Below are 14,296 nucleotides of genomic sequence, written 5' to 3'. Positions count from 1 at the left end.
AAAGCTAAAGGACAGTACCCAGGCCCTGAGTTCAAGCCCCAGTACTGATGCGTGCATCCATGTGGGCGGGCATGCATGCACACATACACACATACACACACCAAAAAAACTAGTTTGAAATGCTAGTATGTGTGACTGGCATGAACTATAGGCTGCTTCTCATATTTCCCAATAAGGAGTTACAGAGAACCATCCTTCATTATCTGAAGCAGCAGCACAATGCCAGGTAGGCTGGTCTCTATTCCTGAAGCTCTTCGAACCCAATCAGGCCCCTCCTCCAGGTTCCACTAACCATTATCTTTCACAGTCTCCTCCTCAGCTGCCTCCTGTATTTCTGCTTCTTTTAGTTTCACTTCTGGGTGGTAGTCATCATCTTGCTCATTGGATGGTAAAGTGGAAGTGATATTTTCTTCTATTATTTTTCTCTCTGCTTCTCGCTCCAATTCCTCTATCTCCTGTAGGCGTTTTTCCAGTAACTCAGCCTGTCTCTTCTGTTTCTTTTTCAGTTTTTTCTTCTTGTTTTTAGATATTTTTCCTACCTATGTTAAGAAAATTCCACAAGTCAGATTGCTTCATTTTAAAGCACTATGTAACAGTGTAAGCGCTGGAAGCATAGCCAATACCAGAAAACTGCTTTTTCATGTCATATTCAATTAAATTCATAAAGCCAAAGAGAAGATCCTCCTAGGGCTATGTTAAAAGAGAAAGCACTACTGGCTACCATCATGACCTTCCCTTCAGAGAAATATAGCTTGAAACTGAGTATCTGGAAATACTTGTCTTTAAACAAGTAGCTTGTCTTAAAATTTTAACTCGCTGCTGCCTAAATAGAAAAACAACAATAAAACATGATTCTAACCTCTTTACTGACACAAAAGAAATGCTTGCCAAAACAGGTGGTCAACAGCAGCACTTCATTTAGGTTTAGCTCCCATACTGAGCTGCAATCAACAAATGAGATAATGTGGAGAAATGAGCATATATGATAGTAAAGGGCAAACAAAAGAAAAAGCCACACTTTCTGTCTGCCTCCAATGACAGCCATCTGACTTAGAAAGTACTGGCAATGAGTTCCTAAACTGTTCCACAGGATCCGTGCCCACAACCTAATTCCTAATATTCACAGATCTTCCTTAACACTGGAATTTCTCTTCCAGAGGCCCATTTCATCAGAAGTGTTTTCACAGAATAATAGTTAATACTGTCAATTTTTTTTCCTTTTCCTTTAGTGCTGGGGACTGAACCCTGGGCTGCATAGTAGATGTGCACTTTATGACTGAGATCTCTCTCCAAACCTACTCACTATAAGTCACTAAGCTAGACAACCAAATTTTACACACACACACACACACACACACACACACACACAATTATGGAAACCAACCAGAAGTCAAGTGGTTTTGAAATCATCACACTGAAAACTCTCTCATCATCATCTCACAATTTACCATACTCAGATGACAGAACCTCAGAAAATGAGTAGGAAAGATTGGTCGTGCATGACTTTTGATTATTTCTATTTTGTAGAAATCATTTTAACTTAAATCACGAATTATTATATATTTAGAATACAGAACATCTTATAAATGTGTATTAACTTTAGAATTAATATACATTAGAACATTCGCTAATTTGAAAAGCTCAATAGGGAATAGTCTCTTTCGACATGCTGAATATAAGTATACATGTAAGTACTTACAGGTTTTTGCTGTGGAGCCGTACTCACTAAAACAAAATAAAACAAAATGGATGCTTAGAGAAAAAAAATAAATTTTTAGGCAATCTGAATTCAAAATGAATTTTAATGGCTATCCAACTTCTACTGAGTCTTCAACTCTACAACTCCAACTTTCACATGGCTTTGTGGCTCATGGCTGTCATTCTACCACTTGAGCTGTCTCCACTTCCAGTTTTTTTGTTTACTCAGAGAAAGGGGCCTTAAGGATTTCTTTGCTTGAGCTGGCTTTGAACCTTGAGCCTCAAGTCTCAGATTCCTGACTTTTTGTTTCTTTAGGCAATACTTAGGATTGAACTCAGGGCCTGTACTTACTAGGCAGGCACTCTAGTACTTGAGCCATGCCCTTAGCCAACTTTGAATATGCTGTTTTTGAGACAGGATCTCAATTTATTCTTCAATCACCCTAAATTGTAATCTTCCTATTTGTGCCCAGCTTCAATGACAGGTACTTGCCACTGTACCCAGTGAGATGACATAGGAGTCTCACAAACTACTTTTTGCGCAAGATGACTTTGAACCATGATCCCCTGATCTTCACCTCCAAGTAGCAAGAATTACAGGCTTGAGTCACTGTACCTGGCACAAATGCTGACTGAGCACAGCATTATCTTGTATATAACGAGCCATTTCTTAATATATGTAAAGGTAAATACATTACGTATTTCAAAAAGTCACTTGCAAAGCACTAGCTGACAGGGAAAAGAGTTCACAAATCATACAGTCATCCAATCAAAGTTGTTTTTATTTGATGTTTGTTTTGTTTTGTTTCCTTCCTGGGCCTTGGACTCAGGGCCTGAGCACTGTCCCTGGCTTCTTTTTGCTCAAGGCTAGCACTTTGTCACTTGAGCCACAGCGCCACTTCTGGCCATTTTCTATATATGTGGTGCTGGGGAATCAAACGCAGGGCTTCATTTATACGAGGCAAGCACTCTACCACTAGGCCATATTCCCAGCCCCCAAATTTGTTTTACCGAAAATGAAATAATAATTCAGATGAGATAAACATCCATGTTTGAATCTATTTGGCAAGCTTTATACAAGTAAACTAAATCAAATGATACAGCAAATTGCAGCAATGATTCCAGAAATTATATTAGATGCCTACTAGTGGCGAAGTTTGATATGGGCGGCTGCTTCCATGATCTAAATAACACCCTAATCATGGTAATGGTGTAAAGAAACAAGATGTTTCTCTGTAGCCCCATTCAGTCAAAGGAGACTTAGTCCATTAGTCTATAAACTTGCATGACAATATACCAGGCCATAATGTGAAGAGCATAGGAGTAAATAATCAATCCTTCACTGCCACAACTATTTCTGAATATTCTGAAAAATTCAGAAAAGAAAGTGTAAATGCTAACATTCAAGCTACTTTTTATCTTCCCTATGAATCAAGGTCTTTCATAACTAATTCCAAATGTGCTAGTTAAACACAGACTGATACAGTTACATTAACTGAGAAGGCAATATTCTAAAAAACCTGAAGCTAGAAAAAAATTCTGATGACTACAGACCTAGGAAAATTATGTAAAGATCTGTGGGAAACAGAAGAACATGCTTATATGCAGAAGAAGCTGTAGTAAGAATTCAAATAGATTTTTAATGGAGAACAAAGTTAAATATTTAAAATGCTAAATATTTAAGTTAAATATAATTGGGATTGCTTTTCAAGAAAAAATTCACAGCAATCCAGCTCTTACAAAAAAAATTCTTAACATGTATGTTCATGTTGACTCAACTGACTCCAATGTGCAACTCTGAAAGCTTACAATGTCTCAAGCAGATAGACATGAAGGCTCAGCTTCCTTACCTGCAGATCCAGAAGGAGGAGGAGCACCTGCTTTCTGCCACTCAGTGGCCTCAGCAGCCATTCTTCTCACATATGCATCATCCACACACATTAAGATGTTTTCCGGCTTGATGTCGGTATGAATGATCTTGCACTTACTGTGTAGATAATCTAAACCTTGAAGAACCTGGTTATAAGAAAATCAAGAGAGGGGAGGCATGGTTAATACCTTCAGTATTTAACTTTTATTTGCCAAATAGGTAATATAATCACATGGTAAAAATGTGATAAGATACAAATAAAAATATATTTAGTAAAAATCTTCCTTCCAGCTCCCACACAGGAATCCAGATTTCCTTTCCCCCCAAAAAGCCAATGTCTATCATCTAGAGATCATTCATGATCATAGGAACAAATGTACATCTACATGCAATTCTTCAATAACCTTGCTGAAAAAGAATTCTCATTATCATACAAGTCACCTTTTTAGGTATATATAGTTCATTTTTTTCAAAGATGTACAGCCATGACTATTACCTAATTTACAACATTTTCATCACCCCCAAAAGAGGCACCATACTCATTAGCAGTCACTCCCCATCTCCCTCCTTCTTATACAGTCCTAATCAATCATGAATCTACTTACTGATTCTCCATTTTATTTAAATGTAATCTATTTGGCTCCATTTATATGGTCTCATAATTGGCATAATGTTCAAAGCTCATTTTTGTGTAGTATGTATCAATATTTTATTTCATTTTACTGCCGATTTTTTAATCTGGTCATTTCGTGGGACATCTAGACTGTGTCCATTTTTTACTTTTAAAGATGCTCTATTGGGGCTGGGGATATGGCCTAGTGGCAAGAGTGCCTGCCTCATATACATGAGGCCCTGGGTTCCATTCCCCAGCACCACATATACAGAAAATGGCCAGAAGTGGCGCTGTGGCTCAAGTGGCAGAGCAAAAAGAAGCCAGGGACAGTGCTCAGGCCCTGAGTGCAAGCCCCAGGACTGGCCAAATAAATAAATGAATGAATGAATAAATAAATAAAGATGCTCTATGTACATTCATACACAAGATTTTGTATGGCCATATATGTTAACTTTTCCAGTTATACAGCCAGCGGGAATTTGTCAAAATGTTTTCTGCAGTAGCACCATATATTCAAGAATTAGATGTAACTTGGAAAACTCATAAAAACAAGATCTGCCACACTAGAAGGTCAAAACAAAGTGTAGAACTGAAGGTTTGTGCTGAAGTAACTAGATAAGTATATAAATTCACAGGAATGATGTACCCGCCCGCAGGTGAATGCCGACAGGCATCTTGTAACAGTTCATGCAAAATAACTATAATGGTAGAAAAATAAAAAACAATAAAGCTTCACGCCAAGGATAAGATCTCCCCTTGCAAGACCTGACAGCTTTTCAAAGAGCTTTTGCTGGCCGGGCACAAGTGGCTCATGCCTGGAATACTAGCTACTCAGGAGGCTGAGATTTGAGGATCATGGTTCAAAGCCAGTCTGGGCAAGAAAGTCTGTGAGACTCAATTAACTAGCAAAAAAACCAGAAGTGGGGCTATGGCTCAAGTGGTAGAGCACTAGACTTGAGCAAAAAAGCACAGGGACAGCACCTAGGCCCTAAGATCAACACCCCAGGACAGGCATACACACACACAAAGAATCTTTACTTTCACTTGTCACATCATCATGTTTGTCTTGCTTGCCTAAAAACACATATACTTGTTGTCAGCAGCAGGAGGCAGCAGAGGCTAAAGATGCCCTGTGGCTTCCAGGAAAGCTGAGTGACCTAAGATATCCACCCGAGATAGCCAAGGTCAGGGCTATCAAGATCCACCAGAGGAACCAAATCACACAGGTCAGGAGCAGACAGAAGCCAGGCTTCTCCATGTGAAGTCAGACTTAACTGTGTGTCCTACATGCAGAAGTGAAGATAAAGTCCAAGGTTGGAAGCTAAAAGCTTCCTAGTTAGTTTCTGGTTCAGTGATATCCCTTCCAGTCTCTGATTGTCAAATTCACCTATAAAATAGGATGCCTAACCAAAATGGTCTATAAGATTCCTTTCTATACTGGTCCAGGTATCATCTGCTACCTATCTTAACATCACCTGCTTCTTTATACTATGACTTGCTTCAAAGTTCTGTAATCTTATTGATAAAAGGAGGAGGAGTCCAGAGTAATGTGGAGACCTCTCTTTCTAGAAAGCTGTCTTCCTGGCCTCACTCTATCCACAGTGATGCTTCCCCCCAAATCTATAGACTGTAGACAATAATTGAGTGGAAAAAAACTTTCCAAACTATGTTCTGACTCTAGTGACAATTTGGAGATTTCTTCCTCCCAAACCTGAACATAGGACACTAGGGCAAACATGAGTCCCCATAAGCTAAGACTCTGCCCTCCTCTATGTTGGGAATAAGCTAATGAAGCAACAAGGGAGTCCAAACCAGGCACCTACCAGACGCTAGACAGAGGAAGAAGGCCAGCCTCACACAGGTCCTGAATTTAGATAGTAATTACTTGTAGATATGGCAGGATAACATAGAGGGGCTTTCTTCAAACCAAGGAAAGTTCCTACTAGAAAAGCTCAAGCACAAGTTTGATAAGAAATGTACTCATGCCCTTACACAACTGTAACCCCTCTGTACATCACTTTGACAATAAATAAATTAACTAATTTTTAAAAAAAAGAAAAGCTCAAGCTTCCACTGACTTTCTCATCCTCATTATAATAGCATGAGACAAATTCTACAAACTGGCTGAAAAAGCTATCATGTTAAACTGGATGGAGGAATACTGAAAATGCTCACTATAACAAGAAACATGTTCAGACAAAAGAAAACACAAAGATTAAAAAAAAAAAAAAAAAACGGGGCTGGGGATATGGCCTAGTGGCAAGAGTGCTTGCCTCGCATACATGAAGCCCTGGGTTCGATTCTCCAGCACCACATATACAGAAAATGGCCAGAAGTGGCGCTGTGGCTCAAGTGGCAGAGTGCTAGCCTTGAGCAAGAAGAAGCCAGGGACAGTGCTCAGGCCCTGAGTCCAAGCCCCAGGACTGGCCAAAAAAAAAAAAAAAAAAAAAAAAAAAAAAAAAAAACCATCTCACAGCAGGTATTGTGCTAGGCTAGTGTTCTGAGATCTCACATAACTAAGAATTAATGAGAAAATCCTGCAGCTGTACTGCTGAAGGGGTTAGGAAGGCAACTGTGCCCTGAACCTGGCCTATATCTAGCAGTATGTTGGAGGAGAAGACTGATCAGTCTCGAAAGAGAACCACTTCCCAGATTTCTGACCTGAGGATCCAACAGTCTGAGGAGAACTTCAAATTAATACTGAATTACATATGTGCTAAACAAACCCAATAATATCAAAGTGTCTGCTTAGTTAAAATGAAAGCTTCTAGTCCAAAAACTGAACAACACTGGTTCAATCACAACGAATTCATTGAAAACTAGGATAAATGAAATGGTAACAGTGGTAAATAAATACCGAGTGTAGACAAAATCAGATGGTGAAAAGAAACAAGACAATTTGCTGTGGTCAGCTATACCACACAGGACTGGGGAAACACTGGTTTGGGGAGTCTCAATACAAACTTCAGAACAATTCAATACTACCTATTTCATAAAATCCAAATTAACTTTTAAATAGATTACCTGCTTTACTATTAAGTCACCACATACATAAATGTACACAGGCGCGCACACACACACACACACAATCTTTACTTTCATTTACCACTAACATAAATGTACACTTTCACACATACACAAAATGATTTGAAATAACTCCAATTCTTTATCTGTAGGACATTTCACACTGCCCCACTGCTAACAGAATACACTCTGGAATGAAATTATCTAGATTGAAATTCTAGATCTACCACAGTAACTGGAATCTAGGGGAAAATTTTATCCTCTGTGTAGCATCCTGAGGACTAGGTGACACAATACATAAAACATATAAACTAATACACTTTTGAGAATGAAAATGAGTTTGTAATTATGACAAGTGAGATGAATTTTAAAATCCAGAGCTACAAGTTATAATTGTGGTTTGCAGAACACCAGTGGCTCATGCCTATAATTTAACTACCAAAGAGACTAAGAAAAGGAAAATTGTAGTTCAAGTACATCCCAGGAAGAAAAGTTTGCAAGATCTTTTTCAACCCATAGCTGGATGAAATGGCATAGTGCCTATTATCCCAAGAGCTATGCAGGAGGCTGAGATCAGAAGGATCAAAGTTTCAGGCTAGCCCAGGCAGAAAATGCCTGTCATTACAGCAACTACAGGAAGCTGAAAATCGGCAGATCACAACCCAGGCATGTGCCCAGGCAAAAAGTGAGATACTATCTTGAGATACTATCTTAAAATTAACCAGAAAAACCAGGCTGGTGGCCCACAACTGTAATCCTAGCTACTTTGGAAGCTCAGATGGTTAAGAATGAGGTTCAAGGCCAGCCCAGACAGAAAAAAAAAATTCCCAAGAACCCTTTTCTCAAGAAGAAGAGGTGGGGCTGGGAATATGGCCTAATGGCAAGAGTGCTTGCCTCATATACATGAAGCCCAGAGTTCGATTCCCCAACACCACATATATAGAAAACGGCCAGAAGTGGCGCTGTGGCTCAAGTGACAGAGTGCTAGCCTTGAGCAAAAACAAGCCAGGGACAGGGCTCAGGCCCTAAGTCCAAGGCCCAGGGCAGCGGCGGCAGCAGCAGCAGAAGCAGAAGCAGAAGAAGAAGCAGAAGAAGAAGAAGCAGAAGAAGAAGCAGAAGAAGAAGCAGAAGAAGCAGAAGCAGAAGAAGAAGAAACAGAAGAAGAAGAAGAAGAAGAAGAAGAAGAAGAAGAAGAAGAAGAAGAAGAAGAAGAAGAAGAAGAAGAAGTAGTAATAGTAGTAGTAGTAGTAGTAGTAGTAGTGGTGGTGGACATAATGGTGCACACCTGTTATCCTAGCTACCAGGATATGTAACAGGTAGATTGCACCCAAGTGTATGCCAAGGAAGGAAACATGATCCTATCTCAGAAATAAAAAGCAAAAACCAGGGCTAGAAAAGTGGCTGAGTAGCAGGAAGCACATCTACTGCCTAACAAGATCACAAACCTGATCACAAGCCTCAGTAGTGTTAAAAAAATTTAATGTGATGGCTACTGTAATTCTAGCTACTTATATGGCTGAGGTCTAAGGGTTGTAATTTACACTTAGTAGGAAGAAGAGTCTAATGAACCACCAAAAATCTAGGCTGGACTCATAGCTCAAGTGGTAGTGACGACCATGAGTGAAAAAGCCACGTAATGCCAACCATATGGGAAAGGATCTTCACCAGCACAGCAACAGACAAAGGCCTAATATATGCGTCATCTACAGAAAACTCAAAAAACTAACCCCCTCCAAACCCAGTAAACCAATTATTAAATGGGCAAAGGAGCTAAAGAGAGACTTCACAAGAGAAGAAATAAAAATGGCAAAAAAACATATGAGGAAATGTTCAACATCCCTGGCAGTAAAGGAAATGCAAATAAAAACAACCCTGAGATGCCACCTCACCCCTGTTAGAATGGCCTATACTCTGAACTCAGGTAACAAATGCTGGAGGCGATGCAGGGAAAGAGGAATCCTTTTCCACTGTTGGTAGGAGTGCAAATTAGTACAACCACTTTGGAGAACAGTATGGAGGTTCCTCAAAAAGCTCAGCATAGACACACCCTATGATCCAGCCATACCACTCCTAGGCATCTATCCTGAACAATAGGTCTCAAGATATCATAAAGCATTTGCACATCCATGTTTATCACTGCACAATTCACAATAGCCAAAATATGGAAACAACTCAAATGCCCCACTACAGATGAATGGATTAAAAAAATGTGGTACCTATATACAATGGAATACTACATAGCGGTTAGAAATGATAAAATGTTGGTATTCGCAGGGAAATGGTCAGAACTTGAACAAATAATGTTGAGTGAAACAAGCCTAGAACACACAGAACAAAGGGGCATGGTTTCCTTGATATATGACTGTTAGGGAGGAAGGAGGACAGTAGAGACCAAGTCTGCAAAACAACAAACTTCTTCTCAAATGGCATTTCCACATGTTTGGGTTAGCAACTTCACATTATGTATCTAAAACCGAACAACTACTAAACATAAAAAGGTCTAGAATAAACCTATCAGTGGATCACAATAGCTCAACAGCTATGTACACATGATCATATTAAGACGAGGATAAGCAAAAATAACTCCAAAAGAAGGACACAGGAGAATTCTACTGTTGACATTATCTTTAAAGTTCTAGGTGAATTTCCTGTGGCGAATCCTACGTGGTTACTGTATATGATTTTGGTACACTGGATATTGTATATATGCCTTCCTGATCTAGGGAAGGGAAAGAAAAATGAGGGTGTAAAATATCACTAGAAATGTATTCACTGGCTTATTATGTTGAAGTGCCAGACTTTAAAGTCAGGCCCCACTTTACCAGGCGAACCCCACTTTACCACGTGAACCTGAAAATAAGCAGGCCCTGTGAGCAAACCCAGGACAAGCTTATTAGGGCCCAGCCGGTTGAGAACTCTAATGACTGGGAATGCTTAACTCTAACCACCCCTAGAATACCTCGAGCCCTGAGCCAATCAGATTTGTACCCATAATCTTGCTTGCTTAAACACCTGATTGCTGTAACTTTGTCTTTTGCCTTTATAAGCTCTGTATAATCGCAGCTCGAGGCTGCCTCCTAACCTCCGCTGTGTCAGTGGGTAGGAAAAGGCCCAGGCCTCGGCCCCACTTGAATAAAGTCTTGCCTTGCTATTGCATTTTGGGATGTCTGAGTCTCCGTGGTCTTCTTGGTGGTGGTCTTGCAACTTGGCACAACAATGTAACTGTACTCCATTTACACAACACCTCTTTGTCAATCCAATTTAATTAAAAAAATTAAAAAGAAGAAAAAGCCAAGTAAGAGCAGGAGGCCTTGAGTTCAAACCCCAGAACTGGCACAGTACATAAATTAAGTAAGCAAGCACACACAGTATATTTTCCAGGACTTGCCAAGTTCTACTTAAATTATGTGAGAAACTCAAAGCCATTTAACTAATACAACAGGATTTTAAAAAATTATCTTCACCTCAGGTACATCTTTTAACAAATACTGTCAACACAATCATTCTTTTATTTTTCAGTTTTAGAAAAAAAATGGACATAAAATAGACCTTTATAAAGAAAAAATAAGATATAGGACACAAATAAAAATCCTAAGATTACATGACTGAGCCCCACAGAATTCCTACAGGTGATCCAGAATGTCCCTACAACTATCCCCAGAAGGCACCAGAGTGGCCTTTACACTTTTTGTTTTTGCAAGGGGGGGGGGGGCACCTATGGCTAAATGAGAAAAAGTAAAAACTTATCACAAGGGGAGCAATAGTATTTAGGAAAAACTGAAGATTTAATTTTGTCATTATTTCTCGAAACCAAGTGGTAATATTTATCTAAGAGCCCTTGAAGCCAGTGTGGACATTGGGGAGAAATTCCTAACGACTTCTCTTCTCAGGAAAACCAATCAATTGGGCTAGGAATACGGCTTAGTGGTAGAGTGCTTGCCTTGCATACATGAAGCCCTGGGTTTGATTCCTCTGCGCCACAGAAATAGAAAAAGCCAGAAGTGAAGCTGTGGATCAAGTGATAGAGTACTAGCTTTGAGCAAAAAGAAGCCAGGGACAGTGCTCAGGCCCTGAGTCCAAGTCCCAGGACTGGCAAAAACAAACAAACAAACAAAAAGAACAATAGCCTTGATATATTCCTCTCTCTGCAGAATTATTCATGGCCATTATTCATTACACAATAATAGGTGGTCCAGGGTAAGTCATAGTGGCAGCTTTCCTAATTTAGGCAATATGAGTAGAGAACAGTCTGTATAAAACAACAACAAGAAGCAACCTGAATCTGATAAACACTGCTAATAAGAAGGATTCTCTTCCATCTATGCATTATTTCCATTTTTCAGATATTTACTACAGCATCTTCACTAGACTAATCCCTAGGTGTGAGTCTCTTTTGGTAAGGCAGTTGAATAAAATACTAATCTAGAAATAGTCAATGTGCACTGTCTTTCCCTCTCTAGACCATCTTCTCCTGACCCAAGTACTCTTTCCCCAAACACCAAGGGATAACAGGTATTGCTGATAATAAAAACTGAATGTCTCAGAAGCTGATGGTCTCACCTATTAATCCTAACAACTCAGAGTCTGAGATATGAGGATTGAAGTTCAAAGCAGATATTCTTATCTCCATTTAACCACCAAAAAAAAAAAAAGGCACAAAAATAAAAACAGGAAATGGAGGTGTGGCTCACATGGTAGAATGCTAGCCTAAAGCAAAAAGGCAGAGACCATACCCAGGCCCTGAATTTAAGCCCCAAGACTGGCACCAAAAAAAAAAAAAAACCCTGAATGCAAGCCAGCTGCTGTTAATTCACAGCTGTAATCCAAGTTACTCAGGAGGCTGAGGCTGAGGCTGAGACCTGAGGATCACAGTTCAAAGCCAGAAAAGTCCCATGAAACTCTCATCTCTGATTAATCATCAAAAAGCTGGACTTGGAGCTGTGGGCTCAAGTGGTAGAGTGCTACCTTTGATCATAAAAGTTCAGGGACAGTACTTAGGCCCTAAGTTCAAGCCCCAGGACTGGCACCAAAATAAAAACCAACTGAATATATATATTTACTGTGTAATGTCATGTTTTGATACTGTGCAGTGATCACAAACAAATTAACCTATACATTATGCCACGTTATCTTTTTGTATGTGGTGAAAACACATAAGGTCTCCTTTTTGCAAATTTCAAGTATACAGAAGGTATTGTAAACTAAAATTTCTATGCTATAAATTAGATCAGCAGAATTTGGACCACTAATAATTAATAATATGTAACTCATGTTATCTTAGGTTTTCCCTCTATCCAAGAATAGTTAGAAATAATAAATATAGGGCTGGAAGTATGGCTCAAGTGGTAGACCACCTGATTAGCACCTGATCAGTACTGCTGCTCAACAAAGGAAATAACCACAACAATTATTATTGTAGTAGTAAGTTTGATGTTTCATACTGTTTGCTAGATACAACAGCTTCTAATTATGCAGTACCACTTACCTTAAAAAGAAATTTATGTCTGCCACTCACAAATGGCTTGCTTTATACAGCATATCATTAAATAAATACACTCTTGGGCATTTATCCCAAAGACCACATGTCAGGATACAACAAAGACAATTGCACACCCAGGCTCATCACAGCAAAGTCCACAACTGCCAAAATTATACTAAGTGAAGTGAGCCAGACCCAAAGAAACATGGACTCTATGGTCTCCTTCATAGGGAATAATTAGCACAGGTTTAGGCTAGTCACAGCAGAGGATCACAAGAACCGTTATGCACACATAAGATGATGCTAAGTGAAATGAACTCCATGTTATGGAAATGACTGTTATATCACTGTTGTAATTACTTTCAACATGTGATGTGAAACCATAGCTTCTATTATTGATGATCTTCTTTTATCCCCTTCTTGTGGTTGTACCCGCACTATCTCTGTATCTTATCTGAGGTACATTGGAAACCGTGTATATTGGTATTAGAACTAGGAAACTGAAAGGGAATACCAAAATCGAGAGACACAGGGTAAAAAGACAAACGACTACAAAAGCAATACTTGGAAAACTGTTTGGTGTAAATCAATTGAACAAGTCATAGAGGGAAAGGGACAGGAGAGAGAGGAGGGGGGAATGAGGGAGGAGGTAACAGTACAAGAAATATATCCAATGCCTAATGTATGAAACTGTAACCTTTCTGTACATCAGTTTGACAATAAAAATTAAAAAAAGTAAAAGAACAGCACAGATGTGGATGAATGGATCAAAGAAATGTGACATGGTATACATATACATATACATACACAGTAGAATTTTATGCAGTCATCAGGAAGAATGAAATTATGCAGGTAAACAGATGAATCTGGAAAATATCATAATGAGAGAAGCCGGGCCCAGAAAGACAAAGGAGTTTTCTCTCACCTATGGATGAGCCTCCCATATAATCACATAGAAGCACATCCTTATACACACAATTTAGTTGACTGAAGTAAGTATATAGAGGAGTACAACTAACTATTTAAGAAAATGAGAGATTCGGAAGATGGCGCTGCCACAGTAGGGAGGCACCCCAACTCACTCCAACTTAATAGTGAGCTGGGAACTCCAGCACCCAACACCCCATCAAGAATCGAGCAAACCCAACAACCAGAAGCAACAGAGGAACTCAGGAAACGAAAAAGAACAAAAAAAGAAGAGCCTATAACCTGCACGGAGCTGGAAAATCTCCGGGGTACCCCTCCCCCACCCGCTGACCCTGGCCCAAACAGGGCCAGGCTGGGAAAGGGGACCCGGTGCCAGCAAACCAACTGCCGATGTCACACCAGGAGTGCAGAGTCCAGACGGCAGGAGCTCCTCGAACCCCAGAACTGAGTGCAGACCGACAGAGACACCGGAGCTGCGGGACTGAACAGCCGGGACCAGACGTAAGCAGCAGGGGAACCAGGCAGTGCAGACAGGGAGAACCGGGGCCACCACCACCAAAAGACCGCTGCACCCCAGCACCACAGCCCCAAAAAGCCCACGGTGGCGCGGGACGCTGACACAATCCAGGACCAGTAAGTTCCCCATTACCCCCCATCCCCTGTGGGAGACCAGCTCTAGCAGAGA

The 14,296-nt window shown here is 40.0% G+C and overlaps 1 protein-coding gene across 7 annotated transcripts in view; it reads right to left on the bottom strand.

Annotated features, from left to right (window-relative positions):
• The window catches only part of Srpk2 (SRSF protein kinase 2), a 191,658-nt gene that overhangs the window by 30,206 nt on the left and 147,156 nt on the right, over positions 1 to 14,296 (bottom strand). For all 7 annotated transcript variants that reach the window (XM_048339832.1, XM_048339834.1, XM_048339833.1 and 4 more), the window contains 3 exons: positions 3,549 to 3,714; positions 1,700 to 1,725; positions 293 to 539 (listed from right to left, as the gene is read on the bottom strand). In XM_048339832.1, coding sequence (XP_048195789.1) covers positions 293 to 539; positions 1,700 to 1,725; positions 3,549 to 3,714 — 439 coding nt within the window. The remainder of the gene's footprint in view (positions 1 to 292; positions 540 to 1,699; positions 1,726 to 3,548; positions 3,715 to 14,296) is intronic.

This window comes from Perognathus longimembris, chromosome 2, assembly GCF_023159225.1.
Source record: "Perognathus longimembris pacificus isolate PPM17 chromosome 2, ASM2315922v1, whole genome shotgun sequence".
Classification (NCBI taxonomy): Eukaryota; Metazoa; Chordata; class Mammalia; order Rodentia; family Heteromyidae; genus Perognathus; species Perognathus longimembris.
This window is presented reverse-complemented; position numbering and strand designations above follow the sequence as displayed.